The sequence below is a fragment of the Protopterus annectens genome, chromosome 2.part1 (genome assembly GCF_019279795.1).
Source record: "Protopterus annectens isolate FY-2018-M chromosome 2.part1, PAN1.0, whole genome shotgun sequence".
NCBI lineage: Eukaryota > Metazoa > Chordata > Ceratodontiformes > Protopteridae > Protopterus > Protopterus annectens.
In genome coordinates, this window is record NC_056729.1 from 1429358103 (window position 1) to 1429379352 (window position 21250).

Consider the following 21250-nt stretch of genomic DNA (forward strand, 5'->3'; position numbering starts at 1 on the left):
GGAATACAGTCCCAAAATAGGGACAAATTTAAAATATTCATCTTATAAACTTAGAAAATTGCTAGAAAAAAGGTTGTGCTACTATGTATTCTGAAGAACATGAAGTTTGAAATTCAAATGCCGGTCAATTTTACTGCGGACAGAACAAAAACAATTTTCAGCAGAGACGCAGGGATTAATACTGCAGATACGTCTTTGTAAAATGGCAGGGCACCAGAGCAAATCCACACAAACACAGGGAGGAGATGCAGACTCCACACAGAAGCCACCCCAACCAAGAATCAAACCAGAAAACCTATAGCTGTGAGGCAACAATACTACCACTGCACCATCAAATATGCAAGGAATTAAACATTCAGAAACCTGAAGTCTGAAATTCAAATAAATGCCTGTCAATTTTATTTAACATTTGTTAATCAGGACAGTCTGACTTGGAACAAAAAAACAATTTTCAGCAGAGGCCCAGGAATTTTATTTATTTATTTTATTTTACATTTGTTGACCGGGATGGTCCGACTGGATACATGTCCATTTTCAGCGGAGGCCCGGGGAGAAAAGCTCCACAGAGAAAAAAGTTACACTTTCATGTATATACAGATAAGTACACTACCTAATGCAATTACATAAAAAATTCGAGGTTCACATAAACAGAATCAGTGATACACATAAATACTTCACAACTGTATTAAGATACATTATAGTTGAAATTCTAGGTTGATATCCCATTGCTTATAGAGTCAAATCAGGCAATGGGGAGCTTGACTCATAGGTACCCAAGATGGTGGAATTAGGGGTGCTTACAAATTGTTTGGATTAAGGGGACGAAAAAACACCTAGTCAAACAGGTGGAGAATACTACTAGTTGTGTGTCAGAGAGAACTAGTCTGGGTTGTTACATGGGCACAGCCAATGTTCTTTAAAAAATTGTTTAAGATTGTTTTTGAATAGATATTGGGATGTAGTAAGTCTTAAATTATTGGGGAGGGAATTCCAGACTTTCCCTATAGAGTTAGCAAAGAGGAAGAAATAATGCAGACATGTCTTTGTAACATGGGAGGACACAAAAGCAAACCCCCACACACAAACACAGGGAGAAGATACAGACCCCACAAAGAAGGAACCCCAGCCAAAAATCAAACCTGAGAACCTGCAGCTGTGAGGCAGCAATGCTACTACTACACCATCAAATATCAAGCATTGCAACACTTACAAACCACAGATATTATGAGGAACAGATCAGATCAAATATGAGGCAAAAATCTGCAATTTTTTACAAATGGTGGTGGGTGGGGAACTCAAGTCTTTAACACCTGCATACAGGGTACAGGGTTCAAGCCTGAGGTATTCCCTACCTCACCACCATGAGCACCTGGGGCATTTTCACATACACACACACACACACACACACACACACACACACACACACACACACACACGAAGCGGTACCAAGTCCCATACAATACACAAAGTAAAAGCAGTACCAAGTCCCATACAATACACAAAGTAAAAGCAAGTACCATACACAAAGTATATGTAAACGTAATAAGCACCATACACTTACCTGTCTGTTCTCCTTATCCATACATCCTGCCCACGCAATACTCTGAAGACCCGCGAGATCCCTGAAAGCAAACCTCCCGACGAGACTGTTCTGACTGCTGCTGTTGCAGTCCAGTCCCGATGCATCATCCCAGCGAGTCTGTGCACAGACGTCTCCATGTGTTCCCTATGGGTCCTGCCGGACTGCCTGGAGCATGCGCATAGACGCGTGCGCGTCGGGACTACTGCACATGCGCGAAGTCCGCGAAAATTTAAAAACATTTTTTTTCTAGTTTTATTTCGTTCTGAGGGGGCTGCAGTCCGGCAGTCCGATAGCACGGGCCGCCCCTCCATTCAGTAGAGTCAGCTGGAATTTTAAGAGCAGGGCAGTAACATTTGCATTCCCTGATAGAGTTATAGGGTTAATAATAAAGATATGTGAAGGGTCAGAGGCAAGAATCAATGTGGAAGGGCGTCTGTTTGATGAGCTGCATTTGAACTGAAGAACCAGGATGGGGGTGTCTTCTTTTCCTGTGATGTTCTTTATATTTAAAACCATCAACAAAGAAAATAAGGGATCCCGATAGTGTCTTCTCTGCCTGGCTTTAGCCTGTGGGTTTTCGGATCCAACTCTTATCTGACATCGGCCAAATCCTTCTAACTCCCAATTCACCAGTCTCTGCCTCCCTTACCCACCGTCCCCCACTCCTCCACCGTTGACTCGGGTCTAATTTGCTGCCATTCCTGTCAGCAGCTTGATCCGACTCCACTTCAGCATATCTTTTTGTTGAAAAGCTTTAGTGTAGTTTTCTCTTCATCTTTGTGCTTACCCTTATTGTAGTTATTGTTTATAGTGCAGAGTACTGTGTTTCTGTAGTTAGATCGGTGGTCCGATAGCTTCATTAGGGTGTGTGTGTGTGTGTGTGTGTGTGTGTGTGTGTGTGTGTGTGTGTGTGTATTGGGCTTCCCACCTTTTCTTGGGAATAGCTTTCTGGCTTTCTTTCTGGGTCTTAGTTTTAGGATAGTGTAGGCTTGTTTTTTCTTATTGTTGTAGTGGTAGTTAGAATAGACTTAATTTTAGATAAATGTTTTGAAAAATGTGCTGCTTGCAGGCATAAAGCATCTTCACTGGATGCCCATAAGTGTGTGTATTGTCTGGGTGTTTCCCATCTGGACTTTTCTTGCTTGCTTTGTGAGGGATTTGAATCTAGGGCAGTCTGTGAGCAAAGGGCTACAGTTAAACTATTCCAGGTGCTAGAAAGTCTGCTCTTCAAATTTTCCCTTAGAACTAGCTGGTTTCTCAGTAGTAGCACTAAAATCTGAACCCCTGTGACTAGCACTTGCTCTAGAACCTGCTGGAAAGCACTATGAAGCCTGAAACTGATACAAGCACTCAACTCTCCTTGTCAATAAGGAGAAATTAATCGTAGGCACTAAACAGCCTAGAATTGCAAAGGGTAAGGGAAAACAGCTCTTAAACATTACAAAAAAAGCACCTAAACAGGCTTGTCCAAGGGTCAGCTTCCGATGATTTCTCCTGTCCACCTGGTGAATTTGGGCATAATGGGGCAATGCGGCAACTGCCTGAAGTACGCAGACAATCCTCTCCTCCTACCACCCAACACTACAACCTGCGAGGGATGCACTTACATAGCCAAACTGGAAGCAAAGCTCTCTCCGGCCAAGATTATGCTAGACAGCCAAGAGGAGAAGGTTAACACCTGCACTACACCTCTAGCAACTCATAGCCCTTCAAAACCCACACCATCAACACCCACACATAGCGACACTAAACCCACATGTGCGGAGGCCCTTAACATTAACCTGCCCAAGCAACAAGGAACTCTGAAGCTGAAACGCAAACAAACACCAGTCACAACTAAAGTGACACATAGCTCACAACACCACTGTGCCACCCAACAGCAGCCCCTAAGGCAAGACAATGTACCCAGCACTTTAGTCATAGGTGACTCTATAGTCAGGCACACTGATGTCCCACTCACCAAGCTGAACAAGGAGAAAATTACAGTCAGCTGCCTGTCTGGTGCCAGGATCTGCTACATAACGCATGCACTCAAGTCACTGCACAAGTACAAATACGACTCTGTCATTGTCCATGCTGGAGTGAATGACTTGAGACGTACCTCCGTGGACTACATGAAGAGAGACATGGAAGAGCTCTTGGATCATGAGGCTCAGACAGGTATGACCCTAGCCCTGAGTAGCATCCTGCCTTCGCCCAGAATGATGCCACAGTACAAGATCAAAATGCTTGACTTCAACAATTGGCTAAGCTTCTGGTGTCATTCAAAGGGGATCCAGTATTTGTCTGCCTGGGAAGACATGATCGACAAATCGCAATGCTTTGCCAGAGATGGTCTGCATCTGTCACCCCTGGGATTCAGGTTACTGGCTAAAGCTCTTGCCACCCCTATAGTGCCTTTTTTAGGCAATGTTCAAAGGATAAAACCACCAGTGTAACAGGTAGAAGCATGCAAAATCTGAAGGTAATGCTACTCAATGCTAGAAGTCTAAACCTCAAAATGCACTCTCTCGAGGCACTCCTAAAAATGGAGAACTTAGATATCTGTGCAGTAACTGAGACCTGGTTCAAGGCTCCAGAAAGCACCCCCTGCAATACCAGGCTACAACTCTTACCACACTTTTCGGCCACAAAACCAAGACCGAAACACTAAAGGTGGGGGAGTGTCCATATTCACACCTCCAGGCTACTTGCCTAACACAATGCATCTGAAATTCACCAGGTGCAACTAACTCTAGGTAAGACTGCAATTCAAATTGTAGCTTGCTACAGATCCCCCACCATGCCCCAAGATTCTCACTACACCTTTCTAAACATATTGGAAAATATTAAGATACAACCAAACACCCTAATACTGGGTGATTTCAACTACCCTGCCATTAACTGGGAAAACTACTCGGGTACCAAATCCTTTTCCCAATGGTTCTTGGAATTCATAAATTCCAGCGCCCTAGATCAGCTAATCCATTGTTCCACCAGGGGCTCCAATATCCTAGACCTGGTCATTACCAACATGGGAGATAGATACTCCACACCAGTGATCACCCCCTCATTGGTCAGGTCTGACCATAAGCAAATCACCCTTGACATCCACATCCCACCCCCACCCCCCAGTAAGGAAACCACCTTAAAAAACTTCTCCAAAGCCAACTTCATGCTACTGAAGTCAGAAGTGACAAACTTCACGACACCCAGGCAGACGGGATTTGAAAGTTCGATTGCAGAATCCTACACTAAGGCACTGTACGAGTACATCCACCCATGCGTGAATCGTGCCATCCTAAATAGAACCAAGATGCTCTTCTCCAGAAAAAGGAAGCCAATCTGGTGGTCCCCTGCTATAAACAAACTATACAACAGAAGGAAGAAACTGTTGCAGAAAAAAGGAAAATCCCAGGATGCAAAAAACTCCCTCACCAGCCTCAGTAAGAAGCTGAGATCCATCATAAAATCCTCAAAAGCTAGTTATGAAAATAAAATTGCTAAAGATTCCAAAGACAACCACAAGGCATTCTATAGTTATGTCAAGAATCTTAATGGCAATGCTCAGATCTGCTCTGAGCTACAACAGAATGGCATTAAATATACTGATCTCAAGGATATTGCCAATAACCTGGCAGATCGATTTAGTGCCAACTTCACCCTGCTCTCACCTCCTAAAGGGCCCATCTCAATAACAAAAGATTGCCAAATTCTGACAATCACAGCCACACAGGTTGAAACCGCACTCTCCAAAGCTAAGAATACAGCATCCATGGGACCAGATGACATTCCAGGCTGTATACTACATAAACTCCAAAATTAACTGGCACCTCACCTAAGTGTCATGTTTAATCATAGCCTCACCTCAGGCTTCGTGCCCACTGAGTGGCACACAGCTGCAGTTATCCCACTCCACAAGGGGGGATCTGCCTTGGATCCCGGGAACTACCGTCCCATCAGTCTGACAAGCCTGATCTGCAAGGGCATGGAACGCATTATCATGGAACTTATAAACCAAGACATTGGCAACCTTCAAACACTGGACCCCACCCAGTTTGGGTTTGTGAAGGCCTGATCTTGTCTCCTGAATCTGATTGACTTCTTTGAATCAGACTCCAGAGCTGTGGACGAGGGTAATGCAGTCCACACAGCCTGTCTGGACCTCGCCAAGGCCTTCGACACCATCACCCACTCTGGAATCATAGACAAACTTATTAAGCTGGGCATAAATCCCTATGTCACTCGATGGGTTGCCAACTGGCTTACTGACAGAACCCAGACTGTAAAAGTAGCCGACTTCAAATACATCTCCAGACAAGTGACAAGTAGAGTACCTCAGGGTTCAGTCCTTGGACCACTCTTGTTTTGCATCTACTTCTCTGAAGTACAGGCCAACACTAAGGGACTCTGGCTAGCAAAGTTCGCAGATGACTGCAAACTGGGAGCCATTATTGAATCCCCAAATTATGTGGATATTCTACAAAAGGGCCTTACAGAAACAGCTGCTTGGTGCCAGAGCCATGGGCTCAAGCTTAAAGCCAAGGAATGTATAGTTATCCCCTTTGGAAAAAAACATGTACCCATAAATTACCACATAGGTGGCAGGACACTAAACATCGAAAGTGTGATGAGAGACTTAGGGACACAGGTGGACAGTGGTCTCACTTTCAATAACCACATTGCCACAACAGTCAGGAAATCCTTCTATGTGGCACACCATCACTAAGGGCTTTTCATCCAGAAAAAAGGAGGTCATTGTCCCACTGTACTCATCCCTCATTAGACCCATTATAGAGTATAATGCCCCGTTTGGTATGTACCTCACAAGACGTCTGCAACAGGTGGAAAGGCCACAGAAATATCTCACTAAAAGAGTTACAGGCCTAAAGCAGATGCCATATGCTGACCGTCTAAAAAAAAAACTCCAGCTATACTCTGTGGCATATCGTCTACTCAGAGGCAATCTCTGCTTAACATACAAGGCCATGTCAAACCCTGAGCTGTTGGACATGCTCCACTTAAAGAAATCCCAATCCCTCAGAGCCACACGCTCCAGGTATCTAAACCTTGTCATCGCAATGAACAAAACATGCTGGAGGGATAGGTTCCTGACCCAGAGACTCCCCATACTCTGGAATAGTCTGCCCATACATGTCAAGCAGAGCGCCTCATTGGCCCTCTTCAAAAGGAACATTGATGATTGGATGTGGGATAGGAAATTCACCCCAGGGATCATGTCAGTTGCCCTGCTAGACATGTGTCCAGAGAAGTAAATATATTACTTCTCTGCCCTGAAGTTTGGGTCTGGTAAGCATCGATCTGGGGACTCCAAGACATCCAAGATGGATCAGGAAAAAGTCCTCCTCCGTTGTGTAAGAGGAAACTCCTCAACTCCCCAGAGGATTTTCTCATGGAGGATACTGATCTCAAGAAAGGAGAGGGGGTTTCCTGAGTCTCTGTAGGATGACACCTCTTTTGGCGATCTTTTGGAGCTTCTTCAACACGGGGGCTGTACCGCCAAAATGCTCTTTCTGGAGGAGTCAGTATTTTTGGAGACTTTCAGCATGGGCCTCTTATTTCCTTGGGTGGTTCCCCCCTTCAGACACACTTGTAGGCTTACTGTCTCAGAAGACATGGAAGGAAACTGACACAGAGCCCATTCCCAAGAAGCCCAATAAAATTCTTGCTCCTCCCCAGGGCAACTGCAGTGGGGTCCAGCCATGAATGCAATTGTAGTGATGGTCACCAAAAAGGTCCATGGAGAACTCCTTGGTTCATCCCGCAAATAGAGAATCTCAAGCTTTGGACCATTTAGGGAAGAACTCATAAGCCTTAGCCACGTTTGCTTTGAGGGCACTTGATTTTCGCACTTCACTAGACACGATCTGGTGTCTGAAGTGTTGAGAGATGTAAAGACGCAGCAGTCTCCTGAGATTCAGAAGACTCTTGAGATTCTGTTGTCTACACTGCTGTTGATTGCTAACATTTCTGTGAGGCTTATTTCCAGTGCAAGTAATGGAGAGTTCCGAGCAGCTGGCTCTGGCATCACTATGCGTCGCTACACTTAGATGTGATTATGTAACTTGGTGGATTGCTTCAAGATGTCCTTTATATTATAAACACTTTGACAACTCCTTATTTGGGCCAAGAATTAAGCATACTCTAAGAACGAGCAAGAAGGGAAAATGCTGTCGGCCGTAGGAGTGTATTTTGCTTCACCTCAGTGAATCTTTTAGAGGACTCAGGGGTGGGGCAACGGTTTCTTAAAGAAAGTTGCAGCAGTCTTCTCAGATGCTTTTTCAAAGGGTTTCTCCTTAGGCCGACGGGGTGGGGGGCACATAATCAGGGTTTCTGTGGAGCCTTCTCTGGCAGGCCCTTTCAGTGGTCCGGAATGGTTGGGAGGCCATCATTTAAGTTGCGTGGTTGAGTTATATCCAAAGGCTATACTATTTCCTTTTTAGAAATTCCAAAGTTCCATTACATACGTTTCTCAGATGTTCCACTCCGTCAGAGTCTGCAGGCTGTATTAGAGGTTCACAAGCCGCTGGTAAACCAAGTCATCCAAGAGGTCATACCAGACCAATGAGGATCCGAGGTCTACTCAAGGTTCTGTTTATCAAAGAATAACAAGAACCTTAGACTTTTTCTGGATTTAATTAAATTGAATCTCTTCATGAATCAGACCAAGTTCCAGATGATCACATTGCATTCCATTCCACCTCTATTAAGGAAGGATGACTGGATGTGCTTGATGGACCTATAGGATGCTTACCAATATATAAAAATAGAGAGGCATTCCAAGAGGTTTCTGCACTTCCATCTGGGGGTTGATCACTACCAGTTCAGGGCCTTTGGCATTTGGTTTCACCACAACCCCCTGAGTGTTCATCAGATGCATGGCAGTTGGTCACAGCCTGGCTCTGACTGCAGAGTTTCCAGGTCTTCCCTTACCTGGGTGATTAGCTGTTTACTGCTCCCACAAGAGCATAACTGGTCACATCCAGGGACACCTTATTGTGTTTGTGACCACTTAGTCATTACAGTCACTTATCCAAAGTTGAGTCTACGCCTTGTTCAGACATTAGAATTCATAGGTTGCCACTTGGGTATGGTCAGTCAAATTGCCCGGCTTCTGAGCTCCAGTGTGATCAGCCTTCGATCTCGGGCACTGTTGGTTCTTCCGTTTTTGAAGCCTCTATCTCATGCAGTCTTGAAACTCCTAGGCCACATGGCAGCTTTTACAGGGTTGGTCCATGTAGCCAGGTGTCATATGAGAGCTCTGCAAAGGACAAGAAAAGGAACTGCACTATGGTGAAACAGAGTAAACATACAAATCTTAGTCCAAACAACAAAAAACATGGACTCTGCAAATGCCGTAAAACTTTTAATTACGCAAAATGTTAGTTGCAAAGCTTTCAGATCAAAAGATACTTCCTCAGTGCTAAAAATAATAACATAGTGCCAGTGTTTAAAATAACATTCTTATAAATTAATCAATTAAACAATTAAAAACCCCACCAATCAGATAAAACCAATCACTTTTCGTGTTGATAGAACTCCCTTGTATTAATGCAAATGTAAGTTTGAAACTGGTCTTGAAACATAAACAGATGTCTTAAATGAAATTATTATTTTTTATGTTTGCTTGGTTGGTTTTATCTTATTAGTTGGCTGTTTAGTTGATATGAGAATGTTATTTAATGGACATTGGTACTGTGTATTGTTTTTAGCACCGAGGAAGGATATTTTGATCTGAAAGATTTGCAACTAAAATTTTATGTGATAAAAGTTTTACACTGTTTGCAGAGTCCGTGCTTTTTGCTGTTTGGGCTATGCAATGGACCTTGGTGGTACAGTGGTCATTCTTGACTTTTCCAGTGGACTTTCTGATAATATTGACAGAAGTATGTCAAAATCAAATTCAGTGGTGGTTGCAGTCTCCTGTAGTAACCAGTGGGAGACCATTTGTCCTTCCCTTTCCTTTGGAAGCTTCCCTTTTTGGTTGGGACATTTCGAGGGGAGAGCGAGTCAAGGGTCCTAATTATGGAGATGAGGGCTGTCCTTCTCGTGTTGCAGGCCTTTCAGGATGCCCTTTCAAGAGGTGTGATTTCAATACAGACAGACGTTATGTCCATTGTCTGGTATCTCAGCAAGCAGGGGGAACACATTCTTATCCTCTTTTCAAGAGACTGTGAGGGTTTGGCAGTGATCAGTTTTATGTCAGCAGTTTCTGGTTGCAGTGCACATTGACATTCCAACTGACAACCTCAGCAGGAGCATTCTGCTTCCTCATCAGCGGTCTCTAAATCCGAGAGTTTTGACTTAGATTTTCCGGTGCTGGGAACACTCCGTGTTGTGACCTCTTTGCCTTCCCTTCCAACACCAAGTGCAGCAACAGCTGTTAAGCCTTAGTCCCCATTCTGGGGGAGAGATGCTGTACTATTTCCTTGCCCCCCCCCCCCCCCAGGACTTCGTCTGATTATGAAATTCCTTCAGAAGGCAGCCCGTGGCGGAACGACTGTGATCCTCACAGCACCTTTTTGACCTCATCAGATGTAGTTCCTCTTCCTAGGGCCTATGCTGTGGCACCCCCCCCCCCCCCCAGTTCTTGATCCCATTCTGGATCTCCTTTCTCATCCAGTGGGTCTGGATCCTCAGAGTCTTCAGTTCCTCAGGTTAACCATGTGGTTTCTCCAGTTCCCTTGATGGCCAGGAATCCCAAGCTTTCCCATGCTGTAGTACATATCTTGTCTTCATTCAAGAGTGTTCAACTAGGAAAGTGTATTCCAGTAATTGGAGATGTTTTGCTCTATGGGTGAAATCTTGATGGCTGGACCCTCTTTCTGCCCCCTTAGAATCTGTTCTAGATTTTCTTGATGAGTTGTTTCATTCAGGCTCTAGTTTTTCTACGATTAAGGTACAGTTGGCAGCTATTTGTAATTTTCATGTCAGCAGGAATAATGTTCCCTTGGCTGCTGTCAAGTTTTCCAAGGCCTTTCTCAAAGGTACCTTTTTGTTGCATCCCCAGTTCAGGATCTGGTCCCTCACTGGGATTTACCATTTGTTCGGTAAGTCCTTGCAGGCCCTTTTTTCGAACCTTCAGCTACATTAGTCATGAAGTTGTTTTTGCCTTAGAAGACCTTGTTTTGGTTTCTGTTACTTCGGCAGAAAGGGTTTAGGAGTTTCAAGCTCTTGACTGCTATCCTCCTTATTTGTTTTTCCACAAAGATAGGCTTTCTGTCAGTACAAATTGGACTTTTTTGCCTAAAGTGGCTTCAGATTTTAGTAGTTCCATTCAGCTCCCTTTGTTTTTTTCCCAGTTTCTCCAACAAAGGTGAATACCTTCTGCATTGTTTGGATGTTCATAGACAATTGAGATTTTCTTTGGACTGAACCAAGGCATTTAGAAAATCTAGTCATTTATTTCTTTTATAGGTTCACAGGTGTATACTAGGCTAATGGCCCTGGAGCCTTTAATAGCCTAGCCCATAGGATTACCCTGGCATCGTGCCACCCAACCTTAGTTCCCAGTGCCTCTGTTGAGTAGAGCCACAGGAGTGATCCCCAGGGTGAATTTTCTATTTCCCATCCACTCATCAAGATGTCACTTGAAGAGGGCCAGTGAGGTGCTCTGCTTGACATGTATGGGAAGTCTATTCCATAGCATGGGCAGTCTCTGGGTTATGAACCTGTCCCTCCACTATGTTCTTTTGATTGTGGTAATGAGGTTGAGGTCTCTGGAGCATGTGGTGCGGCGGATTGGGATTTCTTTAGATGTAGCATTTCTAATAGAGCCGGGTCAGACATGGCTTTGTAAGTCAAGCAGAGATTGTCTCTAAGTACATGATATGAGACCGAGAATAGTTGGAGTTTTTTTTTAGTCTGTCCATATAGGACAAGTGTTTAAGGCTTAGGATTCTCTTTGTGAGGTACTTTTGCGGCCTCTCCAGTTGTTGCAGGAGTCTAGTGAGGTACATGCCAAATGGGGCATTGTACTTGATGATTGGCCTAATGCGAGGAGAGAAGAGGGAGACAATGACCTCTTTCTTCCTGGATGCAAAACCCATAGTAATAAGATGTGCCACATAGAAGGACTTTCTGACCACAGTGGCAATGTGATTGTCAAAAGAGAGGTTGTTGTCAACCTTTGTTCCCAGATCTCTTATAACGCCTTCTGTGTTCAGTGGACTACCATCGATGTGGTAATTCAAGGGAACTGGGTGTTTCCCAAGGGGATGACCCATTTTTTGGCATTGAGCTTAAAGCCATGGTTCTGACACCAGTCATTGATCTCCGTGAGGTCATTCTGTAGGATGTCAACATCACTTGGGGGGTTTATAATAGCTCCCAACTTGCAATCGTCTGCGAACTTTGTCAGCCAGAGTCCCTTCGTATTGGCCTGGACTTCAGAGAATTAGATACCAAACAGAAGAGGACCCAGGAATGAACCCTGTGGGACTCGACTTATGACTGGTCGGCAGTCTGACTTGGAGTCAGCTACTTTCACACTATGGGTTCTGTCTGTGAGCCAGTTTGCAACCCACCTAGTGATATAGGGGTTGATGCCTAGCTTAGTGAGTTTTTCTATGATTCCTGAGTAGGGAATGGTATCAAAGGCCTTGGCCAGATCAAGGTAGGCTGTATGAACCACCTTGCCTTCATCCACAGCTCTGGTAACTGACTCAAAGAAGTGACCAAGTTGAGCAGGCATGGTTTATCTTCACAAAACCGAACTGTGTAGGATCCAGAGTTTGTAGATTCCCTATATCCTTGTTTATTAGGTCCGTGATGATGCGTTCCATAGCTTTGCATATCAGATATGTCAGGTTAATGGAGTGATAGTTTCAAGGGTCTGTAGTCGCTCCTCCTTTGTGGAGAGGGATGACTGTAGCAGTGTGTCATTCGGTAGGGGCAAAGCCTGAGGTGAGGCTGTGATTGAACAGGGCACACAGGTGAGGTTCCAGTTCACTCTGTAGTTCATGTAGAACACAGCCAGGGATATTGTCAGGTCCCATAGAAGCTGTGTTCTTGGCCTTGGACAGTGCTGTTTTAACCTGTGCAGCAGTAAAACTGGGTGCCTGGCAATCTACTGGTATTGTGATTGGTCCTTTGGAGGGGGGGGGGGTAAAGTTGGCACTGAATCTGTCGGCCAGTATGTTGGCAATATCTTTTGGCTCAGTATAGGAAATACCATTGTGCAGTAGCTCGGAGCAAATCTGGGTATTGCCTTGGAGATTCTTTACATAACTATAGAAGGCCTTGTGGTTGTCTTTACTATTTGCTGCAGTTCTGTTTTCATGGCTAGCTTTAGAGGATTTTATGAGGGATCTCAACTTTTTGTTAAGGTTGATAAGGGAGTTTTTCCAGTCTTGGGACTTCACCTTATTCTGCATCAGTTTCCTCCTTCTGTTGTAGAGTTTGTTTATAGCAGGGGGCCACCAGATTGGCTTCCTTTTTTTTGGAGGAGACCGTTTTGGTTTTGTTGGGTATGGTGAGATGTGCATTGGTGTATGATTCAGCGGTCATGCAACTATTATCCATTTGCATGGGTGCTGTGAAGTTATCCTCCTCTGTTTTTAGAAGCCCAAAATTAACTTTGGAAAGGTTTTTCATGGTGGAAATCTAGGGTGGGCACACTTGTCTAATGTAATGTCCGAGTGGCTATCAGACTGCATCTCTGTCGCATATATCTTGAAGGTTTGCCAAGCAAACCTAAGTGTCATTCTACCAGAACAGTGGCTACTTCTCTGGCTTTCTTTCCCAGAGCATCTCTGGATGAAGTTTGTGCAGTGGCTGCTTGGTTGGGCCCACCATCCCCTTGTTTCCCATTACAAGCTGAATGTTCATTCAAGATCCAGAGCTGCATTTGGTGCCACTGTATTGCAGAATATTCTTCTTTAGTTCCTCCTGAGGATTTTTACATGGCTGGGGACTCTGTTCCCCAAGCTGAAGCCAGACAGAGGTGACAGCATTGGACATGAAAGTTATGAAACAATGATAGATATGTGTTGTCTGGTTCATCCTTATCCCCTTGTGGCCCCTACTTTGGTTATTTATAGCAAACATCCCTAACTGAGAAGACTGAGCAATGAAAGACTTATTTTCCTTTTTTTGGAGTCCTTCATCCTCCTTTCGTTTTGGGAAGCTTTGTAGCATAGAGATTGTCTTAAACGAGGCAGACTAGATCTGAGGGGTCACTTTGAGGAGTGAGGCATTTTTAATAAGGGAGGCAGAGCCTGCTGAGTTGGCAGTCTGAGGGACTTGGCCGATGTTGGAGCCTATAACCCACAGATTGAACTGGACAGAGACAGACAACGTGGCTATGTCATTTTTGTTGTGTCTTTCGGCTTTTCCCGGTTAGGGGTCGCCACAGCAGAACTCCGGTCCGCTAATGATTGGCAGTAGAGTTTCACGTGCCGAGTTGGTACACCCATTCATGCATGTCTCCACACAGAAGACGCTCTAGCTGAGAATCGAACAGGACAACGTCTTACTGTGAGGCGACAATGCTTCCGCAGTACCACCACCGCAGTAACATGGATATGTCATTACAGAAATTAAATAACTTTCATATTCTTAAATTCACGGATAAAAGTAGAGTGGTGTTCAAGAAAAGTTAGTGTTTGCAGATGAGATTATTTTGTACTCAATATTTCAGGGTTGTGGTACATTTAGAGACAGTTTTAAGTCTCTTCAGGGATATAATATAATTTAAGACGAAACAAAAGCATCTCTTGCATGACCTGGTTCAGCAGTAACCATATTTATGCAGCCATAAGATGAAGTATTTAGAGGTAACGGTTAAAAAGAATTCTTTTATGGCAGGTAAGGATATGTGGAAAGAGATTAAACGGAAGATAATGCAAAAATTGAGACAATTTGAAGCTCTTGATTATGGACTCAGATAGTATAATACAAGCTGTGAAAATGTTTGTAGTCTCTCTTTTACAGGCCAGGAGTATATTATTATCTACCAAAGACGAAGATGTGGATGACTGGTATTAAGAAGGTGGAGTTTATTTGGAAGAGGAAGGAGGCAGTTGAAGTGGGATAAGATGATATTTTCATAAAACAAAAGTGGTTTAGGGATCCCCAATTTGAACTGAGTCCTCTAAAGCTACACAGTTAAGGTTTATATATAATACAGCTCAAGTAGGCAGTCACAAATCAAGGCTGATGAATTGGGGTTAGTAGTTTGGACACAAATCCTTTAGGAGCGCAATAACCATAGAGAATGTTAATAGACTAGAAAGAATTAAGACCGTATGGAAATTAAAATAGTGATTTTATTAATAGGTATGTCTGCATGTAGGGTATAGAAAATAAGCAAGTAGTTGGCTGGAATTTATTGGAGCAACTTGTGAGCAAGTAATTTTAGAGGGAAAGGCAGTAGAGTGGGATGAGGCTGAGCAAATAATTCTGGGGGGAAAGGTGGTAGAGTGGGATGAGGCAAAGCAAAAGTTTTGACTGCAAGTTAGAGACTGCCTTTCTTATCAGTGACTGGGTATAGAGAAAGAAAAATGTCTATATGAATGCTAAGTGAACTGCCTGAAGTGGTACACTTTTTAGTTGAGTCTAGCACAGAAGATGGTTTTAAATGGGGGGGGGGTAATTAATAGGGTGTATATAGTAGTGCATGATAAATTTTGAGAATCAGAGGAGGCTAGAACAGACTAAAATATGTTTTAATGTTGTTTCCCAGTGAAATGATGGAGAAAGACTATGTAGAGCTCCCAAATATGAAAAAAAAACTGTCCAGCAGGTTTAAGATTTTCCATGGTGTTTGCATTGGTATTTTATATCTCAAGTAGGCATCAAAATACATTCCTGAGGTAGTTAGCATATTTTGGAAATGTGATGGGAATGAAAAGGGAAATTGGGAGCATGCTTTTTTAGGAATGCAATGAGTAGGCAGATTTAAAAACTCCCTGTGGAGTACCGTGATGGACGTTTTGGGGAAACTAACAGTAGCTAAGGAAATTATTCCTTTGAGTTTATATATACGATCTGAATTGCCTAGGCATAGTGAGATCTTACAAAGTTTAATGTTATTGAGGGCAAAAAATACAGTAACTTAAAAATGGAAATCATAATCTAGACTGTCAGTAGTAACATTTTTAATAACTGTCTTTCGGCTTTTCCCGGTTAGGGGTCGCCACAGCGGAACTCCGGTCTGCTAATGATTGGCAGTAGATTTTTACATGCTGGCTTGCCAGGCCTAACGCACAACCTTTAACGAAGGAGCGCCCATTCACGCATGCAGACACACAGAAGTAACATTTTTAATATTGTAATGAAACTAAAAGAGCTGGAGCTGGGATCTTTAGAAAAAGGGAAGGAAAACAATTGTAGAAATGGAATTTGTGGGAACAGTACATGCAGTTAAAGAAGAGAGGTTTAGGGGAAGGCCAAGAATTGGGCAATTTGAGTAAATGAAAATTGTTAAAATGAAAAAGTATAATGTGAAGTACTAATAGCTGAAACTGATTTCAGTTTGTGAACTCATGTTGTATCATAAAATGCAATGATTTAATGAAGGGGTTTAAAGAAAGCCTGATCCTTAGTGGTGAGTTGAAAGGGCCATATAAGATAGTGTGTGTGTGTGTGTGTGTGTGGGGGTGACCAAATGTAATCCCCCTGTATAAGGTTCTTTTGAAGATCAACTTTCATGGTGAGTAGTTACATTCTGTAATGTAGCAGAATTTTTAAATATGCTCAGTGGTATTTCATAGAGTGGACTGTAAAAGACAGCAAGCAACAGAAAGAAAATGCTTTACCTTTTTCCTTGTTTTGAAAATTAGGGAGTGACGTATTAAGTCAACAGCTTCCAGAGGTAAGACCAGAAGAGCATCATGTTGCATCCAGTACAGACACAGCTGTAATAGACAAAGAAAAAAAGAATACTGCAAAGAAAAAATGCTTGTACAATTTTCAAGATGTTGTAATGGCAACCTCCTCTGCCACTTCCTCAGTATCATGTACAGCCACTACAGTACAGTCTAGCAACAATCAGTTCAATGTTTCTACTAAGAGGCCGTCATCCTTAGGTAAGAATCACTGGAGCTTGCCTAGAAGTTATTCTTTTTTAATTCAGATGACTAAACTGTCATTACACAAATTGATGGATTTAACATTGCATTTTTTTGCAATTAGTATAATCATATTTTACCAGAAATTATTAATTTTGACTAAGGTGTTCCTTTGTTAAAAAATATGCATTGAAAGAAAATTGTAAAAGGTGTGAAGTGCATACTCTGTGTGTTGTTGTGTCTTTTGGCTTTTCCCGGTTAGGGGTTGCCACAGCAGAACTCCGGTCTGCTAATGATAGCAGTAGATTTTTCACAAATGCCGAGGTGCCAGCTCGACGTTAAACCTTCAACGAAGGCACGCCCATTACGCATGTCTTTCGAGCGCCCACCCAACCACAGGGAGGACATGTAGACTCCACACAGAAGGCACTTCCCGCACTCCAGCCAAGAATCGAACGGGAGAACCTCTTGCTGTGAGGCAACAATGCTACTGCTGCAACACCGTGGATACTAGTCTGAATTAAGTGACACACATGCAAGGATCAGTAAGGTGCATTCACTTTTGCTGTCCAGCAGGGATAGTGGATTTGATTACATATTACATAGGACCCATTTAATTCACAATTTAGAAAAGCAGAAAAAAAGGTTCCCTTGCACTTGGATAATCCTTATTAATCCCATGCCCAGTAGCCTTAATGAAACCTTTTACATTTACACAAGTGTTTTTCATTTTCATAAATCTCTACTAACATTTTCCCCAGTTGTCCCTGTTTTTATTCTGTAATATATTCCAAATATATAACTTTCATGTTTAGACTGTCATAAATCTAACATTGTTTCTGTATGTTTGCAGGAAAAAAATGTAACTAGGAGCCTTTTACAAAACTCTGTGCTGTGGCTTAGCTTACCACTACTGTGTTAGTGTGAGTAGTAATTAGGCTTCTTTATGTTCATAGCTTTTCTTCCTGGGCTTCCACCGAAAAGGGACTGATTGCATAACCATACTTTCCTGGTAAACAATGATAAATAATAAAGGTTGAATACTAACAGGAAGCCTAATTTACAAAATCTGCAACAGTACTACACAGATATTAATTGTCAAAAGTCTGACAGGAATGCAAGCATTTGTGATGTTAATGTGCATATTTATTATGTTACTTTTGGTATAACAGATGGACATGAAACAAATTTTGAAGTATAAAAAGTGTCTGCATTATTAAAATACAAAAATGCAAGGATTTAGAGTTTTGAATGCTTTTCTTTAGTGACTTTTTTGTTCACACATGCTTGAGTGGGTGGTGTTGTCCTGTGCATTATTTATACATAGGTCTTTACTCTGGTAATCAAGAGAGTACACAAGCCAACTGTTTCTGGTGATCACACTTTTCGCCAGCTTACTTTGGTATACATGTGTATATTATGCAAATTCTAGACTTTTGCAGTTTGATATTACAGCAAACTGTAGAATTATAAATGCATCAATCTCCCTCTGAGATGCAGATTCATAACTTATGGATATGAAGTTCATAGGTGTTAACTAGTCTAAAGATCACAAGGGCATTTTTAAGCCTAGCCACCATGCATCCCATATTTCTGACCAGCTCTGATATCCTTGATAAGTGAAAGCATGGGCTTGGGAGATGAACCATTTACAGGTTGCCCATGTCAGTTAGAGACATAAATGCCAAACCAGGGATGAATTTTTGTTTCCTATCCAGTTGTCCAAGTTGTACTTGAATTGAGTTAGGGAGGAACTCTGCTTCACATGAATGGGGGAGCCTGTTCCATAGACGCGGTAGTCTCTGGGATACATACCTATCTCTCCAGCGGGTCCTGTTTATATCACAGGCAATGTTTAAGCCTTTAGAATGGGTAATTCTGGTGCTGTTTGTTTTGTGGATATGCAGGAGGTCCATCAGGGTGGGGTTTGACAATGCCCTGTATGCCAGGCATAGATCTCCCCTCAAAAGCCTGTAGGAGATAGAATACAGGGATAGGGCCTTGAAGTGGCCTGCATTGGACATTTTACTTACGCCTTGTATTCTTTTAGTTCGGAACCTCTGTGGACATTCCAATTGTTGGATATGCTTGGTTCGGTACATACCAAAGGGGCATTGTACTCGATGGGTCTGATGAATGCCGAATACAGTGGAACAATGACTTTCTTGGACTTAGATGCCATACCTTTGTTTATAAGTATAGCAGTATAGAATGATTTCCTCACCAGACGACATCCCAGCCTGTGTACTACATGAACTACAAAATGAACTGGCACCTCACCTAAGTGTCATGTTTAATCATAGCCTCACCTCAGGCTTTGTGCCCACTGAGTGGCGCACAGCTACAGTTATCCCGCTCCGCAAGGGGAGATCCACCTTGGATCCTGGGAAATACCACCCCATCAGTCTGACGAGCCTGATCTGCAAGGTCATGGAACGTATTATCATGGAACTTATAAACAAAGACATTGGCAACCTTCAAACACTGGACCCCACCCATTTTGGGTTTGTGGCAGGCCGATCTTGTCTCTTGAACCTGACTGACTTCTTCGAGTCAGTCACCAGAGCTGTGGACGAGGGTAAGGCAGTCCACACAGCCTATCTGGACCTCACCAAGGCCTTTGACACCACCCCCCCACTCTGGAGTCATAGATAAACTTACTAAGCTGGGCATTAATCCCTACATCACTCGGTGGGTTGTCAACTAGTTTACTGACAAACCCACGCTGTAAAAGTACCTGACTCCAAATCCAACTCCAGACAAGTGGAGTACCTCAGGGTTCGGTCCTGGGACCGCTCTTGTTTGGCATCTACTTCTCTGCAGTACAGGCCAGCACTAAGGGACTGTGGCTAACAAAGTTTGCAGATGACTGCAAACTGGGAACCATTCTTGAATCCCCAAATTATGTGGATATTCTACAGAAGGGCCTTACAGAAATAGATGCTTGGTGCCAGAAACATGGGCTCAAGCTCAGTGCCAAGAAATGTATAGTTATCCTTTGGGAAAAACATGTACCCATGAATTATCACATAGGTGGCAGTACACTAAACACATAAAGTGTGATAAGAGACTTAGGGACACAGGTGGACAGTGGTCTCATCTTCGATAACCACATCTCCACAACAGTCAGGGAATCCTTCTATGTGGCACACCTCATCACTAAGGGCTTTCATCCAGAAAAAAGGAGATCATTGTCCCACTGTACTCATCCCTCATTAGACCCATTATAGAATACAACAACCCATTTGGTATGTACCTCTCAAGACATCTACAACAACTGGAAAGGCCGCAGAAATACCTCACTAAATGAATCACAAGCCTAAAGCAGATGCCCTATGCTGACCATCTAAAAAAACTCCAGCTATACTTTGTCGCATATCGTCTACTCAGAGGCGATCTCTGCTTAACATACAAGGCCATGTCAAACCCAGAGCTGTTGGACATGTTACACTTAAAGAAATCCCAATCCCTCAGAGCCACACGCTCCAGGGATCTAAACCTTGTCATCACAGTAAACAAAACATGCTGGAGGGATAGGTTCCGGACGATTGGATGGGAGAAAGGAAATTCACCCCAGGGATCACGTCAGTCGCCCTGCTAGACAGGGGTCCAGGAAAGTAAATAATGTGGGAAGAAATAGCCAGGGAATTGTTATGGCTAGGCATGTATAGGCCCTAGGGCTGATAGCCTAGTACTAACCTATGAACCTATATATATATATATATATATATATATATATGTATATATATATATATATATATATATATATATATATATACATATATATATATATATATATATATATATATATATATATATATATATATATATATATATATATATATATATATATATATATATATATATATATATATATATGTATATATATATATATATATATATATATATATATATATATAGATATATATATATATATTTTCAAAACAATAACTGTCAAGACAGAAGAAGAAGAATATAATACTTATAACAGGCCACATTCCTGGATACATGTGTTTCTTTTGACCCTGTTCTTTTGTCCTGGTCCTCCACTCTTCACAGAAAGTCCACTTTTAGGAATAATTACTTGGACTACACCAGCATGCACCCTTTGTTTATGAAACGAAATATGGCCAGGGGTCAGTTCATACGCATTTCCAGATTAGTTAGTGATGACATTTTATTTAATAAGGAGTGTGTTGTTCTTAAATCCTTTCTCATCCAAAGGCATTATCCGGAATCTTTACTAGATTCCATTATTGCAGAAGTTACAGAGTCTAGGCCTTTTAAGTTTCCTCCTATCATCACATCTGGCTTCCTACCTAGACATTCACGTACGTACAACCAACTGGGTAACACTGACACGGTTAATAATTCACACTCAGTTCAAGATATACACACAGAATCCTGCAGTCAGACTTTACATACTGCCGCATTCTCTTCTTCTCTACCATCTACTGCTGCTCCTACGCTTTCTATAGGTACACCTTCTACTACCCCCTCCACTGCTTCCTCTCAAGAAAAAGTTTCACGAGAATGGACATTAGCCTTTCCTGTCCCTATTTGTAGGGACTCCACACACATTAAAAGGGTTATTTCCAATAATTGGGACATTCTCACCAACAGTCAGGAAGTTTCGAATAAGCTTGGTTCTTCTCCT

General features: G+C 42.6%; 1 protein-coding gene across 2 annotated transcripts in view; it reads left to right on the forward strand.

The window, feature by feature from the left end:
- Positions 1 to 21250, forward strand: part of FAM193A (family with sequence similarity 193 member A) — a 2395037-nt gene that overhangs the window by 1636068 nt on the left and 737719 nt on the right. For both annotated transcript variants that reach the window (XM_044062897.1, XM_044062898.1), the window contains one exon: positions 16366 to 16611. In XM_044062897.1, the coding sequence (XP_043918832.1) occupies positions 16366 to 16611 (246 nt within the window). The remainder of the gene's footprint in view (positions 1 to 16365; positions 16612 to 21250) is intronic.